The 19,040-nt window shown below is 36.8% G+C and overlaps 1 protein-coding gene and 1 long non-coding RNA gene across 2 annotated transcripts; one reads left to right on the top strand and one right to left on the bottom strand.

Annotated features, from left to right (window-relative positions):
- Nucleotides 1-3,667: 3,667 nt before the first annotated feature.
- Nucleotides 3,668-4,894, bottom strand: LOC136242751 (uncharacterized). The gene is made up of 3 exons (XR_010694638.1): nucleotides 4,145-4,894; nucleotides 3,995-4,099; nucleotides 3,668-3,816 (listed from the first exon to the last, which is right to left on the bottom strand). It is a non-coding gene; the product is annotated as an uncharacterized lncRNA (long non-coding RNA).
- Nucleotides 4,895-8,139: 3,245 nt separating this feature from the next.
- Nucleotides 8,140-18,524, top strand: LOC136247738 (sushi, nidogen and EGF-like domain-containing protein 1). Its single transcript, XM_066039564.1, has 3 exons — nucleotides 8,140-8,322; nucleotides 14,248-14,532; nucleotides 18,231-18,524. The coding sequence occupies exons 1-3, from the start codon at nucleotides 8,140-8,142 to the stop codon at nucleotides 18,522-18,524; spliced, it is 762 nt and encodes a 253-aa protein (XP_065895636.1).
- The last annotated feature ends 516 nt before the right edge of the window (nucleotides 18,525-19,040 follow it).

Raw genomic sequence — 19,040 nt, 5'->3', positions numbered from 1 at the left:
CTTTTGAGAAGTAAACTAGCACATCTGGCTAGCAAAGGTTCCTGTCAGTGAATAAAATCGTCATTTTAGACGAATTTTTGACATCCGTCGAGCTCAGCCAGATGGCAAACAATTTTGGAATTCCATGATATTCGGTGTGGTAGTAGTTGGACCCATGCCAGACCAGTTTGACCTGGGAGGGTTACTTTGGCATCGCTACTGTGTGCTTCAGTGGCATCGAAACTTTTTTCGAGTCCGAAATTTCATTTTCGCGATGCTGCGGCTGGAAATTGCTCCAGACAATGCAGCCACTGATGGTTTTAGTTTAGAGTACAGTTAGTAAGAAAGGTTGATAGTGCATATTATAGCTTTAAAAGACATTTACTTGAAGATATAGCAAAAAATCTCGTAATTTGTAAGCACATTCGCCGATTTGCACGACAAGACGTTAATGAAAAATAACACCAATCTGGCGTTTTCTAAGTGGTACCTAGCCTAGCATTTGTGGGTGGTTTGGTAGTTGATTCTCGGAGGTCGAAATTTCACGTTGCGGACCCTAAGTCTACTATACGCTTCCCCTAAAGTCTACACTGTTAAAAATAAAGAGTAACCACCACTCTGAAGAGTTCCCAGTGTAGGGAGGATTTAACACCCCACGGAGAGTAACCAACACTCTGAAGAGAATAACCATTACTCTGAAGAGTAAGTGACACCGCCTTCAGAGCATGTGTTACTCCCCAGTTACTACTTTAGAGTAATGGTTACTCTCCAGGGGTGTTAAATCCTCCCTACTCTGGGAACTCCTTGAGAGTTGTGGTTACTCTTCATTTTAACAGTGTACTACTCGTGGCAACTACTGGACGCTTCCCCTAAAGTCTACTACTCGCGGCAACTACTGGACGCATCCCCTAAAAGTCGACTACTCGCGGAAACTACTAGATGCGTGCCCTAAAGTCGAAGAGAGAGAGCAACAACTACAGTAGGAAGTCTGGATGCTTTTTGTAATTGTAATTGTAATTGTAATTGTAATTTTTAAGCAGGGAGTCCACTCAGTAAAACTGATTTTCAGTGGAGCCCTGAACAAACATACAATAGACACATACAATAACTAATAATATACAAAAAAACAACAAAAAAACATACATACATACATACATACACAACTAAGGATACATAGACAAAATTTACACAGGAATTAAGAATTAAGATAATAATTACGAAATGACGACAAAGTGGCAGCCCCAGTAACAGTGGACCTAAGGTTGTCCCATAAAACAGTTCCTCGGTAGAAAAAAGTTCGCTTGCCATAGTTGATAAACACTCTAGGAACAAATAAACGACTAACATTATGACTAAGATGACCAGTAACATCCTTCGAAAACTGAAATATATCATGTAAATAAGGAGGAGAATTCGATTTAAAAGCTTTAAAAAATCTGAATAGCTGTATGAAAACGGCGACGTTCAGTCAATGTAAATTGAAACTTGGAACTGAAAGATGACGGCAGCTTATGCATAAATTTGGAATGAATCCTTTCAATCATACAAGTCTGTTTTGCCATAGATGGAGTCCAGATAACATCACAGTAATCAAAAAGTGGCATCACAAATGCTGAATATAATACACACAACACTGCAGGTGGCAGAGACCCAAACCGAATAATTGAAGCAAGCCTTGATCTAACTCTACACAACATATGTGACCGGATTTACGAAAAGGTACCTTTTTCACACACAAAATTTGACCCATTTTTTGAACTTTAAAGTTTTATAAGTTTTTGATTGTGGCATATAATTGCCTGAAATTTTCCATGAGTGCAGCTACAGTATTTGGTTGCAGTTTTATACTAAGAGTAAGTTAATCAGTATAAGGAGTCAAGTGTTACACCGTTTTGTTTGCTGGTATGTAAAATGTGTGGAAAAGGTACCTTTTCGCAAATCCAGTCACATATTACAAATATGCAAGTTCCAAGACAACGCAGAGTCAATTAATACTCCAAGATACCGAACAGAATGCACCCGAGACAACACACTACCACCAATTGAGACAGAAAGGGTCTGACCTGCCACCCTCTGACTGCTACCAATGAGCATACAACTAGACTTATCAACATTTAAACACAAACGTGAGCTCCCTAACCATGTAGCCACAGAATTCAGATCTGTAAACCATTTTCCACTACCCTTAAATCCGAGCCACAAAAATGTAATTCAGCATCATCAGCATAAAGATCTAGTAAGCAGTGACTTACAACCGAGGGCAAATCATTTATGTATAAAGCAAAAAGCAAGGGACCCAAGATGGATCCTTGAGGGACACCAATAGAAACAGCAGCCCATTTAGACATCTTAGATTGAAATAAAGTTCTTTGCTGCCGTTGAGCTAAGTAATTAATTAACAAGTCATATGATGACCCTCGAAAGCCATAGTACATTAACTTAGTACACAAAATCGAGTGATCCACAGTGTCAAAGGCTTTGGCCAAATCTAAGAATACCGCACCAGTATATTTACCTTCGTCAATAGCTCTCAGCCATTTATCTGTGACATGCAGTAGCAAATCCTGAGTCGAATAACCAGTACGAAAACCAGATTGATGGGAAGAAAGTAAATGATATTTCATAAGGTGTGATTGAATCTGATTGTGTGACATGCGGTGAGATTGAATCTGATTTTGAGCTTAATATTACGTAAGGGTTATGAAAGATGGTGAAAAGAGTAAAACCCTGGTAGGGTTGGTAGATACCATACGCGTACGGTACGATTTTCCGTACCATACGCGTACGGTATAGGCATACCCGTATGGTACGTACCATATGCGTATTATGCCTTTTCTCAGTGTCTTCTAGCCTTGCCATCACCTGGCTACAATGGGCTATCTTTACAAGCATTTCTAGCTGAGTAAACTTAGAACACAACATAATAATCTGCTTAGCTGTAATTATAAAATTGTTCATCAGCACACACACATGCATTCATTTTCGGCCTTGCCATGCCCATGCATTTTCCACTATAGTCCTACTGATGTACCTAAATCTTTGTACATGATCTCACGTTGTCTGCAGAACTTCACATGAATGGTACTGTGTATGCTACTTATCAGCGGCGGAGGAAGTAGTTGATATGAGGGGGGGCTCCGTTGAGCTGACCCAGACTTATTTCTATAGTTTGGTAAAGTGAGACCAAAAAAAAAAAAAAAAAAAAAAAGGTCACAACCAACTCACAAGAGCTTTCCACCTCACCAGCTACCATTTCTAGCTGATAAACTACATAAAAATCCTTACATAGCTCGCTACACACTGACTACTTTATTAGAGTGACTGCTCTATTAGAGTATCTCGATCTTTATCACGGTTTTCAGCCCCACTCCAAGAAAGATAATTTAGGTGTGATATCATTCTGAGGGGGGCTAAGCCCCCCCTCAGCAGACCTAGGGGGGCTTTAGCCCCCTAGCCCCCCCCTTTCCGCCGCCTATGCTACTTATAGCTATCAGAAGCATGCAAATGGTCTTATTATATAACATAAGTGTGGATAACTGAAAATTTACAACACAATTGGGTAAATAAGCAAGGAGAGCAATTACAATGTCACCGTGCATGGTAGCTAGTAAGTTCTAACTGAATTATATATATACTGCTTGTGCAAAGCTAACAACTTGAAAAAAAGAACTTTGTATGTGTTATCAGTTGTGCAACATCAGTGGCCCCTCACTGTCTTTGCATCTTTATCTACTATATACACTCTTCTTCTTTTGAGGATCCAATTTCCTGTTTGTGTACTTTTCTTGTTTACACGTACTGTAAATAGTACCACCACTTACATTCATCACACTGGACCTACAACACAAATTAATGTGGACGTTGTTAACTTTATTATACATTCAGATAAGAGTAGCTAAACACATTGTCCCATCCACAGTAAGTATAGTGATTGGCTACAACACACTTAACAATTAAACAATGCTAGATAATATACATTCGTTACTGAAATATTCATTAGAACTCATAAACTCACCATAAAATCTCTGCCATGTTATGTTTTCCTCTTCATCTCAGTAGGCAATATGCATGCCTCATTCAATAGCAAAGATTCAGTTTAAAAAGAATTTATTGCACATGCCTGCAATTAATTATGCTAATAATGCTACGCCACAGCCAGATTTACATTAATTTGCAAACTGGAATATTGCTTTCTCTACAGTTAAATCTCTTTGCTACCTCCCTCAATGTCATTGTATCAGCATTCTCCAGGTCTTCCTCTGTTTGAGCAGTCATTACATTGTACTTCTCGAGCTCATCTGATTAAAATTGTCTGCTCAACACTCCTTTAGTGCGTGCCATCAGGCATAAATATCCATTTTTAAGTGGAAGCTAGTGTACTAACAAATTAAAGCTAAACAATAGATTATGTAGCAACAATAGAATAAAATATTTAACAAAGTAATATACATATACAGTATGTGACTGAAAAAAATTGGCTCGATTTTCCAATGGATACAAATTAATTAATATGGCTGCTATAACATATGTGTGGGTATATTGTTCTATAATTGTAGGGAAGTCGGCTCTTGGGCAAATCTTTTATAAGCAGAACAGACCACTGTATATAATATTATTAATCAATAATTGAAAGCACACAATAACAACTAACTCTTACAACTACAGTACACAATATTAATATTACAAGTATGCATAATGAATTATTACATCATGTCACATCATTATAAACTCTATTACAGGTATGAAGGAGGAGTAGCATTATGTAATAATGGCCTGATTTTTGAATTTTCAGTGCATCAATTAAACAATGGATCATGAATCCAATAGCACTGTAAATTCAAATGGGTACAAATGACCCAAATTTTTGGCTTGTTTTACCTGCAATTCAAATGACCGATTTTTTGGTAGTAATGACCCAAGGATGTACTTGGTTATTTTAACTTTGTAAGTTATAGTTATATTACCCAGATGCCCTAAAGTCTCTTCAACCTCTAGCCAAGTGTTTGAAATAACCTTACCATCATGGTTATTTTAACCATCTGTGGTAAAATTAACTCACGTCACAAAATATTTGTTTATTTGTATTAATTTACAAGTCAGTCATCATTAGTAATAACATTCATTAATCTATGTGTGACACATATTCGCAATAGTTGTTACATACTGCATCTTAATACTTTAAACATACCTGATCTTATAGAAGTTTCAAATTGTATATAAAACCTATGTTCTCCATGTTCACTTTTGATTGTGGGATGTAACACAAATGTTATAACAGCTAGTGTACTGTAAATTTAACCATGTAGGTGGTCATCTAATCTGTGCCGTAGTAGACTTGACCACACACACTGAAATTACCCAAATATGTTATTTCAACATCTTAAGTTAACAGTTATATTGACCTACCCTAGTTATTTTGACCAATTTAATCCAAAAGCCTACCCTAGTTATAACCACTTTTAAATGGTCATTTTAATAAAAAAAATTAGGTTAAATTTACCCATGGAGGTTGAATTGATCTATTTGAATTTACTGTGAGGAAGTAATATATGTGTAGCAATTGCAGCCACAATGTACTGCATGGAAGAAGAAACGAAAATTAAAATTTACAATACGTTTTCAGTGTATGTGGTTGCTATGCAACAGCTAGATAATTATCTCGACTATTCTAAAGAACATACAGTACTATAGTATACCAGCTTGTGTACTTTCAAAGTAATAGCATTTCCACTGTGGAGATAAAAACCACTTGTGCATTCTGGAGTGGAAGGGTAGAATGTGACAGCTTTATTATCAAAGTCAACCACTCATCATAGAATTATTGTGAAATATTACATCATCTGCAGTTTCACAATTGGTGTAACATTCCTGGAATGTCAACAATCTACAAACAGTACATAACACTATCAGTCAGTCAGCATGCAACTTACCGCTTTCAAATCTATACTTAAACATTGTTTCAAAATGTAATTATAAACCTATACCATCAAGCCTGGAGTTTGATTGTGGGTTTAATTTCACTCAACTGAGACTACCTTAAGATATGTACGGGCCCCCACTGATCATCTTTTTCATCTCTCTACTGTTGACTGGATTAATCTAATGGAAATTCTATGAGTTAATGTTAATCAAGAGTAAATTTACTCTAGGTTAATGCAAATTGGTTACTTTATTGATACAGCCATACCAGCTTTGTTCACCGACTTGAACTGTCACTACAATAAAATGTGTTTTTGTGCATATCACACACACACACATCACATACTTCAGCGGAGTATGTGATGTGTAGGAGACGATGGTTCACATTAGTTATCTTATGGACAAATGGGTTCACATTTGCTAAGTAATGGACAAATGTGGACAATCATCTCCTACATTATGTACAAATACACACTTTATTGTAGTGTATCTGTGTAATGGCTTAGCACAAAATAAGTTTATTTAGCACATAAATTCAATAAAATTGATGCTTTTCTATACATCCTACTACCTCTAAATAATAAAGGATGCCATGTACACCAATATACGGTCACACTGCTTGTCTTGTGTGCTTCACACACTATATCCTGAAAGTGTGCCTGCACCCCAAGGGTGTGCTGCTGGTTAAGTGTGCTATGACCACCTCAGTATTAACAGTGTAGGTTTGCATCATGCATGCAGTAAAGCAAATTATATCTTAATTACACTAAAGCAAAATGCATGCATCTCAGCAACTAATCAGACCAAAATATGATTGTTCTATAGAGGTATATACCTAGCTAGCTCGATCTTCACTGAACAGAAACCGCTAAGCGAGACTAGCCCCTCCCCCCTCCCTCTTCCCCGAAAAGAAATGAAAGCAGAGTGCCATCCGGCATAGTCAATAGGTACGGCAGTGCAAAAACCTTCTGCTTGATATTATACGCAAAGCAGGTTAGTTATAGCCTATACTCAGATGGTACAATTTTCCGTACCATACGCGTATGGTTGTACCGTACGCGTATACGCATATGGTATGTACCATACGCGTATGGTACAAAATACGCATGTGGTATAGAACAGCAACAGTACTGGACGCTTCCCGGCCTAAAGTCGACTACTCGCGGCAACTTTACTATAGCTTTACGTTTGTGGCTGGCATTCCTTTGTTCCCTTCTTTACCACTCTGTACTTGTCTATCTGTCATTGACCAGTTTGGTGATCATCTGCTGGGGTGCTCTCATGGTCCCTTGAGGATCCAGCGTCATAATGCTTTAGTGTCTGTTGTACACCATGCCTTGCTCCAAGATCACCCTGGTGTTCTTAGGGAGCAAGGCATTCCATCTGACCGATCTCGTCCTGGCGACATATACCACCCTGACTTTCATCTTGGTCGTCCTGCCTATTTTGATCTCTCCGTCAGGAGTACCACTCAGTCTGCTGTCATATCTTCTGCTTCTTCTCAGGCTGGGGTGGCCGCTGCTGTTGGTGAGACAGCTAAGGACAACCAATACCAGGACATTGTAAATGATAATGGAGGAGATTTTATCCCTCTTGTATGTGAGACCTTTGGTGTTTGGTCACCATATGCCCTATCAATTTTAGGATCCATAGCTAACAGAACAACTGTTAGAAACGGTTTACCACGAAAGTTTGCTAGGCGCCAACTTCTCCAGCAACTGTCTGTGACTTTGTGGAGGTACAATGCAAAAATGATACTCCGCCAGTATTCGCTTACTGCTGAGGACGAATTTCCTGACTTTGACATTGGTTAAGTTAAGTACGTATAGGTAGTAATAAGTATACAGTTAGGTAATAAGTAGTAGTATGTTGTAGTTTTCAGTATGTATCTGTATAGCTTCGCTACTGGACGCTTCCCCTAAAGTCGACTACTCGCGGCACTGACTACTAGACGTGTTCCCTAAAGTCGAAGAGAGAGAGAGCAACAACTACATTAGGAAGTCTGGATGCTTTTGAGCTTAATATTACGTAAGGGTTATGAAAGGTGGTGAAGAGAGTAAAACCCAGCAGTTCGGATGACGGAGCAATAACAAAGTGCGTAGAAGATTTACGGAGAATCTAAATAGCTATACTTGGACTGTGTATCATAGGCGAGATCATAGGTTATGTATGATTTTATAACTCTCCGTAAATTCTCGCATTACAGAATTGAGAAAAAGTGATTAGCTAGTTGCGCCGTCAATGTTGCTCAGGAGAATTGTGCTTTTCCACTTACTGAATATCGTGACTTGTGTCCCGGTTGGCCAGTTTTACCACTTTGGTGCAGATTCTAATACCAGATTAGGTAATGAAGATGCCAGTGCTGTGACGATCTTACCCAACCAGACATTCTATTTCTACAATCAAGAACAGAGCACATTAATCGTAAGTAACAATTTTCCGTGATCAGGTACGATGACAAGCATCGTTACTCGTATAGTTACCTAACCAGCCGCGACTGTATACCGGCCTTCTAAGCAGTCCGGCGACCAAGACATGTACGTAGTTACTGCCGGAATGTAATTGGTGGTATTTGATAGCTAGCTAGTGGTTTTATTTCTGTATAATATATACCGACATTTTTATCAAGTCAATGTTTATTCTAGTATTTATATCCTTTTTGTTGGGGGGTCACAGGAATTTAGGGGGTAACCAGAAATGCCTCATTCACAATCATAATTGAAATAGTTGTTAATTAAAACTAGTTGTTAATTAAAACTAGTTATTGAGGCTGTCTTATGCTGGAGTGTTCATTTTTGGGATTGGCATTGGGGCTTTCTGAAATTATTTGAAATCCAAGTTTATTTCTGCTGGTTGTGCATGTAATGTTTGAAAGCAAACAATTTTTGACACTACACTTTCTGAGATTGAATTTAATGACAATTTTGAGAGACTGAGTGTAGTAGCTATTCTTATTTTAAGACACTGCATGGTGCTCTTTGATATTGTATAGCCAGCACTATGTAATATTTTTGATAGTTGTGTATCGTCCGGAGAGTTTCTTTTTTAATTAGACTATCTGGGACTCAATTTGACAATATTTTTAAGGTTGTGTATGTAGTTTTTTAACTTGAGAAATTTTAGTGCAACAAACTGTCTGAAATTGAATCTGAGAGCAATTTTGATAGTGTTGTGTGCATGCCAATTCAAAGTAGCTATATAACTACAGCGCAGTTGTCAATCACAATTTTACGAGGGAGTCTGAGATTATAGTGTCCCCCTAATAGCACCAGAATAAACAATGTTTCAAGTATCCGTGAATAAGCTTGTCTTACAACTTTGTCACACTCATCTGGAACTAGCAGTGGGTGGCTTAAGGCTTTTTCTCAAGTATCTCTCAGTCTTTCTATTAATAGTCCTGAGTTTTTAGTCTGCCTTTGTTTACGGTTAGGAGTTTCCTTATTTCCACTGCCACTTTTCTACCATTGACCATTACAATGACCATCTTCTTGAATGTGCTCATAGGCCTATGCTCATCCATTGACATGATGCACTAGTTGACATTGTGTACCATGCTTTTCCTCAGAGTCATCCTGGGGCTCTAAGGAGTAGCAGATTTCAGGTGATGATCACTCCCACCCTGGTGATGTTTACCACACAGATGTTTAGCACAGCCATCCTGCATACTTTGACACTTGAGTTTGTAGCACGACTCGGGCTGCACGCAGTTCATCCTCCTCTTCTTTTGCCAGAGTAGCTGCTTCAGCTGGGGAGTTGGTAAAGGATGAAAGACATCAGGATATTGTAGAGGACTCAGGGTGTGACATTATTCCCCTTGTGGTGGAACATTAGGCATGCGGTCTCCATTTACGCTTCAAGTTCTTTACTCTATTGCTGATCACACCACAGTGAGAAGTGTTTCTTCTACCTAAGTGGCCCATAAGAACTTGCTGCAACAACTGTTAGTGTAATTTTGTTCCAACAATGTCAGAGCGATATTAAGATAATGGGCTTTGCAATACTATGATGGAGACACTGATTTCCCTGCTCTCAATGTCTACATGTAGTCAGTTTTGTAATTATAATTTTAGTATAGTTATAAGTTAGTTTGACAGCTAGTTGTTATTATTTTTGTTTGTTTATATCTCTTTTTTTTGTTAGGGTATAAATGGAAGTAACGACGAATGTTTTGTGTTCACGTCACTCGGTTTGCATGCATACAGACCTTTTAGCTTCCATTTGAGCACCTGTGTATTGCAAGATCAATACAGTCACATGGCTCACTCAATATGCAAGTGTTCAAACCGGAGAAAAAAGTTCTGTAACTTTTTTTGTTGGTTCACATTCATAACGTACGATGAATTTTTATTCCCATTCATAAAACTTACAATGAGCTTATTCCTGGGTGTATCAGCAGTGGCAGAAGAGGTAGGCCACCCTTCATAGCCCTATCAGGTACTACTGTACTACGTGTGATTACACAGTAAAGCATGGTGCCTGAAGTTAGCATTGTTATTATTGAAGTCGTTTGTCACATTCATGAAAAGTATGTATACTAGAATGTAGTGTTTGTTTCTTGGTTATAAAAACCACACAAAGTGTTGGGCAGAGAAGTGAATTCTGCCCAATCCTGTATTGATGGAATCATTGCCATTAGAGATGCAGCATTGTAATGGCAACAATTCCATCAACACAGGATTGGGCAGAGTTTGCTTCCCTGCCCCCAGTTTGAACATTAAGACTTTCTTTCTCTTTTATTTATTTGAAATGCTGTATTGTTTAAAAGTGTTGGGAAGTTGAAAGATGGGCTCTGGGAACCATAATTTATTGTTATCAATTCGCTTTAGCTACAGGTATATCGATACTGAGGAGTCAGGGTTGAATGGATTGAACTTTTGTTTGAGATCATGAGATGTATGATGACGCATGATGACCAACATCCTCTGAAGCGGTGCTCTCTTTCCAGTATGATATAATAAATAAATAAATAAATAGCTAGCTAAATAAGTAAATAAATAAATCAACAGAGCCAATTGTAATGAAAATTCAGCTAGCTGCCAACAACACATGTTTAGCTATGTACATTAGGAAATATGGCACAAAATATTTGGCAGTGTAAAAGTACACGTATCATTGTATTCCAAGGGTAAATTAGTTAATTTCTGACAGTAAGCGACCAGAAATACCACCAACTTTACCTAAAATTTTATGCAAGATAATGTTTCTTGCCTTGTTAGAAAACATGCTAGACAAGCAGATTAGTCCTAAACATAGTTGCAACTATCTGTATTAAGTTACTGTACCTCCAGGCTCAGGTGGTTTCAATACAATTTCAGTGAATGTGTGCAATCATTCAATTGAACTGGTTGGGCCTTGGCAAAGAGGGCTAGTTTTATGGACTAGTTGGTTGTTAACTACGAGAGTTAAGGACGTAAGTACAAGTGTTGTACTCAAAAGAAGTGGACAGAGAATCCACAATAGAAAAATTGTGGCATGGAATCGAAGTTTTTCAAATAAAATTGTGCTATATACACTTGTTTGACTACATTTCTTCAGTAAAACTGTGCTGTCATAAAAAGCCAGAACAAAGTTGAAATTCATGAATCGCCTCCATTTATCTGCACAGTGTTGGGGTACTAGCTAATTTAGTTACCTTTTAAAAATAATTTGTTACTTGTTACTACTGCTTGTAACAGATATTATTAGTTATAGTTACCCATATTAGATTATAGAGGGCCGTAAGACCCGGGATAGAAAACTACTTTTATAGGCATACTCCTCACCTATACAGATCCATTAACACATTTTGTAAGCTCTCTTAATTAAATTTTGCAGAGAAACGTTGCTTACTCTGCAGGGTGTATAGTAGCACAAAGCAACTTCATAACTCAAAGTAAAGCTAATCATTACTATCGAGGAGTAAGCCATGCCACAAATTTGCACTTTTAAGGGAATAAATCGTTTTGAAGTTGAACACAGTTTGTTGCTTTCAGCCATAACAACCAGAGAGTTTTAATACATTTTGGGATGTACTGTATGACCTTTATCAGTGAAGGGTTAGGTTGTCAAGAATTATCCAATTTCATTACTGTCACTGGTAAGGTGTGCCATATGCTTGTGGGCTGGTGTGGGTGGGTGAGGAGTACAAGCAGGAATAAAGCTCGACAAGGCAGTGGATAGTTGATGGAACACCTAGATACACAAGTGCGCATTACGAAAGAGTACTATAAATCCATTTTGTGACACTAGTTTGTGATAAAGAATTGCATTTGTTACAAAAAAAAATTATAATGAATCACATGATAGTTTTCTATCCCCCTCTATATTCTACATTATAGTCTAAGAGTAACTATTAGTGTTGCATCGATAATCAGATCTGTTATCAAAAAAACAACAACACCATATATCGGCTTGTTTTTGGTATATCAGTATCGGATCGGCACCACAGTGAAAAAAGCAGCAGATACAGATATGTGTATGTGTAAACATGTACACCAAATGACGTTTACAAATGTATTGAGTTGCATTTCCTGCTTCACAATATTGTTATTACTTCGGTGTACTGTCAGCTGTTGTTGTAGCAATACTGCTACTATAAACAAGCTAAATTGGTCCTTCACAATCAAATTTCTAGTAAAAATTGCTACAAAATCGACATGCTTGGCTATTATTATTATTATTATTATTATTAGCACTTTACAGTGACCAGCACTGAAGGTCTGACAGCAACATGTGCTGCAGCCTTAGGATTACCTAACCTAATTTCAGGGACTTAGACCTAATGACTTACTGACTGACTGAAAAAGGTGTAACTATATCAGATCGGCTACATTTATCGGCTTGAAAACATTATTCAATATCGGTTATCAGAATATCGGCAAAACCTCATATCGGTGCAACACTAGTAATTATAACTAGCTATAATTATCAGTATTACATTAACTACAATAAACCATTACTTCATTTGAATAGCCTTAAGCTGTCACATACATAACTACCATCTTATGATGTGACACAACCTTGTTGTAGGGAAATGTAAATCTTGGTTATTGTATTCAAGAAAAATTACACTATTGTCTGGTCAATAAACTTCATTCATTGGTTTGAGGTGAGCTTCATACTGCTTCATGCCTTCAATACATTGTTGTTGCTCAATGTTAGCTACTTAGTGGACTATGACGATCCACTGTATGTATACTTCAGGTCACAGATTAGTAATAAAAAAAACAACTTCATTACTTACGTAAAAGCATCACATTTGTTATATTATCTACCATATACATGCAATTCTTTGAAGTACGTAACTTTTGTAGATCGACAAATTTCAGTTGTTTTTTCACTGAGATTACCTAATAGAAAGTGTAGAACTAACCCTACATTACTATTGAAAAATCACCCTTATGGGTCATGCTTGAATGAATTAGTATTTTGAAACTAGCGTGGTGCTTTTAATAGCAGAAAACGCTTTTCAAACATTTCCTCTTGTAATTCAAGGTATCTATGGTTTATTCTATCCTTAAATGGGTAGGAATTTAACTTATAATGCTGTGTTTCAGAACTAAATATTTAATGTGTCGAATGTGCCCATAAGGGTGATTTTCCAAGTTCGGTTACATATATAGTAGCTCTAAATGTTTGATAAGGTCAAAGAATTGCATTGACGTAGCATAATGGCATACCCACAAGTTGTGAGTCACAAAAGTTTGAAAGGTATATGTGACTGAATTTTGGAAAATCACCCATGTGGGTGCATTTGACACCTAAAATATTTAATGATCAAATTGTAAACTTTATAGTGCAAAGCTACTTATTCATGATTTTAATCCATTCTCATTACCTCAAATTACAAGAAATTTCTTGAAATATTTTCAAAACTGTGCTCTGCCCTTATTAGCAACCCACTAAACATGAAAATTCTAATTATTTCATGCGCACCCACATGGGTGATTTTCCAAAATTCAGTCACATATAGACAATGTGTCCTTTTCTTCAGATGCCGCATAATAGTACTGCTATAGTTTTAAGTAGTACATGCCAAAGACTTGATTGAAGTAAAAGTACCACATATCTAGGCACTCGTTTTTTTAAACGTTTTTGTCCATAGTTACTTGTGAACCCGATCCTGTAATACTTATATGCATAGCTAAATTTTCTTTCAGTTCACAAACATAGCTTGAAATTGCCTCCCCCTGGGAGAGGTTTTGGGGCATGCACTTAGACCCTCTAGCTGTACACACTGTTGAGGTATACTCTTAGTATACATATAATTGTAATACTTTGTCCCCCCTCCCCCTTCCTTTCAAACAGGATCTGCCCCGTGCATACATATATCAGATGGTTTTATTAAATGCTTTCATCTTTTCCTCCCAGCTCCACATCAATGGAGGTATCAGTTTCACAAATAGTTCAATAACATTCACAACTGATCCGCTACCATTGGATGGAGATAGATCATTACTGGCAGTTTTCTGGGCTGATGTGGACACTAGAGGAACTGGTGATGTATGGTATGGTCAGAGTACTGATCCTCTACTATTTGATAGAGCTAACACTGAAATAAGAACTGCCTTTCCCTATCAAGCTCCCTTCAGTGCTACACAATTGTACATCTTTACATGGGATAGAGTGGGGTATTTTAACAGCACTGTTAATCAGGTATAAAGTTACACAATGTGTAATGCTATTACATGCAAAGTACATACTTAAACATGGTGGTATGGAGCTTATTGTGTTGTACTTTGATACTGCAATAGTGCAACTGACAAATATGTAACCAGTACATGTGACTGGGTCTGCACAGCATGTAGGAACACAATTTTTGCCTACTTTTTCACACTTTCATCACCCATAAATTTTTATACTATTGTGCTATCACAATGCACTCTTAGTAAGCATTTGATAGGCTTTATGATGCAATATACAGAATGTGAAAGTTCTTTTACAGTACTGAGATATGATCTGTGTAGCATGATGGGGCATATAGTTTGTGCCCACATACCCTGTTTTTACAGGCCCGGTCACATATGAACCAAGTCAAGCTTAAACTGTTATGCTAAAAGCTTTGCTAGTATAATTCCTTCTTTAAGCACAATTTAGACACAGAATACACACATAATAAACTTTATAAAGTGAAACTATAATATAACTATGAGTAAAAGGACTTAGAACTCTTACACAGAAGACATGGATGGTGATCAAAGCATATTAAGATATGCATAGTAATTAGTGTTGTACAATGTATGGCTTGTATACAACATGTTGAGAGACTTCCTTACCTTATTAGTGTGAGATTGTGATTTGTCAAAAAGCAAATATTCAGTTTTAGATTTCACGATACCTTAAATGTGCAGATACACTTGTCTCTGTTATTAAGAATTTCTCAACTATCCAATGCATTATAATTATCACCTACTAAATAAATGCAGGTTTATTCATTGCTTGTTTCTAAAACAATTCATAATGTATTATAGAGTCATAACTGAACACAGTGCATTGCAAATGCACCACAGATTATGAGCAGCTTCTACGTACAACCAAATCTTGGTAATTTAAGCTATTCTTTCCTTTTGGTATCCCATATGCACAACCTTTAAAGAGCACACTTATTCTGTGAATGTTATCCCACTAGGGATCTGTGAGAAGCATTGAGAGGACTGATGATAAATGTAAACTGTCACTCTATTCTATAGCCAGTTTCATTAAAAAGAAGACTTCATGTAACCACAGCTATTTATAAATGCGCTACAAGTAATTACCTCAAAGAGCATATTAATCAAAAGATGGTTCATCTCTCCTTTAGCATTAGGCTGGTCAATGGCTCTAAAATGCAGACAGCTATGTCGACCATCAACAATTTTTCACTAGGAAACTTATTAATGTACCATGCATGGTTTTTAAATACGTATGCAAACTATAAAACTGATACTGCACCAGCTGTTACATGTATCCATCACAAATGCTTGTGCTACAAGATTGTTAAGCTCTCTTGGTTGGTGGATCAAACAGTATGACAGTATTGTTTAGTAGGGTTCCCCCTATTGTGATGTGTGTTGCTAAATATGCCATGTCTAAAAGCCATCATAATTATAAACATACGTATTATACATGATAAAAATCACCTTTACAAAACACTCTTACATACTCTCAAATACAGTGCAAAACACTTACAGTCAGCCGAATATGGAATTTTAAAGAATTGTCAAAATCAGTATTTTGGTCTGCCTGCCTCACTCTCTCACTGTCAGAATGTATAGTACTGTATGTACAAGTTGAACTGGATACTGAAAAACAGCTAAAATTAAAAGTTCATTTTTTTTCTTGATGGAGTTAACATATCAGTCAATCAAATGATCAGTGCTGGCAGCAAAGGTGTCAACAACATACACATGTAGTTTGGCTCCGTTACAAGTTTGGGGAAAAGGCTGTAATGGACATTGTATTTTATGGCTTCCCTAAAGGAAATATTATAGTGAAAATTTTGATTGGCCGTAACTCTTGTGTCAGAGATTTGAACAAAAGTATTTAAAACTATTTTGGAAAGTTGAACAGTGTTACAAATGAACCAAATTCAAGATCATGTATAATTACATTCATGAGTTATTAAATGTTTTTGAGGATCCAGCTCAGCACGTACACACCATAGCAACATCAACAGATCAGCCTACTTGTTCTGAACAATACATTTCATCACAGCAACTTAGGTGCACTGGCTTTCTTGGCTGCGCTACACACTTCCTTGTGACCTGATATTATAATATTAAATTTTCAGAAACTACTTTTAGACATTTTATATCTGTCACTGAATGTATGTTGTACCTTTGAGGAGTGTTCCAAGTACTTACTAATTCCTTTGTGTCTTATACAAGATAACTGGGCTTCCCTATTCATAAGCGCTTTATTAGAGGATCCATAACTTACAAAGTATGTGTGATTGTTAGGGTTTTTTACTTTTACAGTGTAACTCCAGTGTTGAGGGTAACACGTTACATAATAAGTAATGTGTTTTGTAATAATTATTACTTTTGTGGTAAAGAAGTAACATAGCGAAATATGCTGTAAAAACAGGTAATATAACTCAAGTTACTTACTTGCAAATGTAATGCATTACCTAAGTAATGAAGTTACTGTAACAAGTCTAAATTACTTTAAGTAACGAAGTTACTAATCTTGTTAGTAATCCACGGAGTAACATCTAGCCACTGCGAAGTAACGAAGCCTACTGAATGAAGCTCATTCACCAGCTTCTTACTTATAACCAAGATTTGCACATTGTCCAACAACGCAACCATGTCACATGATAAAGTGGTAGTTTCACACCTTAAGGCTGTGGACACAATGTAATATAATATGTAATATTATTATAGTTACTTTATTGAATGGATAATATGTAACTGTAACTAACTAGTTCGGTTGTAAATAATATGTAATATGTAACAAGTTACATTTTAAAAGTAACTACTCCAACACTGGTAACCTCAAACTAATTGGGGGAACCTGGGGGAAGTGTGTTCATATAATCGAATAGTACATAAATTCGAATGTCCAGACATCTGTATACAGAGCTTTGCTCAACTACTCTAATAAAGCATACGCTTGTTGATAAAATAGTCTAATTAAGCATTCGATTTGGTGTTCGGATGATCAAGTATTCGGTTAATTGGTGTTCAGATAATCAAGGTTCCACTGTACATGTATTTCTTCATCAAGTTTTGGTAACTGTGAGTCTTGCGCACACACGCACGCACGCACGCACGCACACACACACACACAGGTGCCAATATGTTATTGTTGTGTTTTAGAGAGCAGTGCAGCAATGTCTGCTTGCATGTTCATTGAGACTTCTGTGCATGATTATCACGATTACTAGTATACATACGAGTGTCAGAACTTGGTGAAATAAGCAAGAGCCTGGAAATATTCATGATTGATATATGTGACCCAGTATGAGAAAACCGGTCTTATCGACCATGTCAGCAGATTCGATTTTTCACCCAGGACACAAAGCTACATGAATAAACTATAGTATCAAAGAAGTGATTTTGAGTTCACTTAACTGGAAACAAGCATGTTTTCATGTTATAAACATATTTATGTACTGTTTGGGTATTTCTAAAGCATCATTACTCTTGTTCTCGGTCATAGCAAGGCACTTTCTGAGTAACAGTTCCAGAATTAAAGTCTTTACAGCACTACTAAAATAAATGTTGAGCAGTTAGCTCTTGAAGCAAGAATTAATAAGGGTACCAGAACATGAATGGACTATAGTTGTAGCATACCATTCAACACCATAATTAAACCTTTGTGGTGGTACAAATGCTAATGTATATAATGAACACAATTATTATTTTTTATAGACCAACACATTCCAGTGTGTGGTGGCCACAGATGGACAATTAAAGTCTTACGCTATTTACTTGTATGCTGATGATATGATAGAATGGACCACTGGAGATAATGATGGTGGAGTTAATGGAACAGGAGGAACTCCAGCACAAGTTGGTATTAACAAGGGAGATGGGCTGGAAGCTGTCATTGTAAATGGATCGCGTACAGATGATATTATTAATATTGCTAGTGATAGTAACGTTGGTACACCAGGAGTGTTTATATTTGATATTAGTGAGGGTACTTCTTCAACGGGTGAGTGAAATTGTGTGTCATATTGTTTAACTAACTCGCAAGTTATGTTTGCTTAGTTAGCACCTGCATTTGTATGTATGTGTGTTTAGGGACCCGCCGATTATGCTAGCATAATTTTGAGCATAATAGGTACCTAAAAGCATTGAGCGTAATGCCAGCATAATATGTTAAATATTTGTACAATAGTGTAAATTCTTGCTGACAATTGCAAAATAAGATCGATATACTCTAATAGAGCAGTCAGTAACTCTAATAGAACAATCATAAAACTGACTGTTCTATTAGAGTATATCGATCTTTTCTCTTACATGCAGGCATGCAGCAAGAATTTATTATTTGTGTTCCAGCCACTCATTTTTTTCTTTCTATACGGTGTTAAACTAGTAGCAAAGCATATGAGCTAAGACATGAACATTGAGCATAATCGAGCATAATAGGTAAATATTGAGCATTAATTTAAGCATAATAGGTGAATTTTTTAGCAGTACAGCATAGCATAATAGGTAAAATTATGAGCATAATCG

This window comes from Dysidea avara, chromosome 2 (genome assembly GCF_963678975.1).
Source record: "Dysidea avara chromosome 2, odDysAvar1.4, whole genome shotgun sequence".
Classification (NCBI taxonomy): domain Eukaryota; kingdom Metazoa; phylum Porifera; class Demospongiae; order Dictyoceratida; family Dysideidae; genus Dysidea; species Dysidea avara.
This window is presented reverse-complemented; position numbering and strand designations above follow the sequence as displayed.

Bases quoted from the DNA above. Each gene is read 5' to 3' on its own strand.
- LOC136247738 (XM_066039564.1), top strand. From the start codon at position 8,140: ATGTTGCTCAGGAGAATTGTGCTTTTCCACTTACTGAATATCGTGACT. The intron at 8,323-14,247 runs GTAAGTAACAAT...TTTTCCTCCCAG, and splicing joins AAGAACAGAGCACATTAATC to CTCCACATCAATGGAGGTAT. The intron at 14,533-18,230 runs GTATAAAGTTAC...TATTTTTTATAG, and splicing joins TTAACAGCACTGTTAATCAG to ACCAACACATTCCAGTGTGT.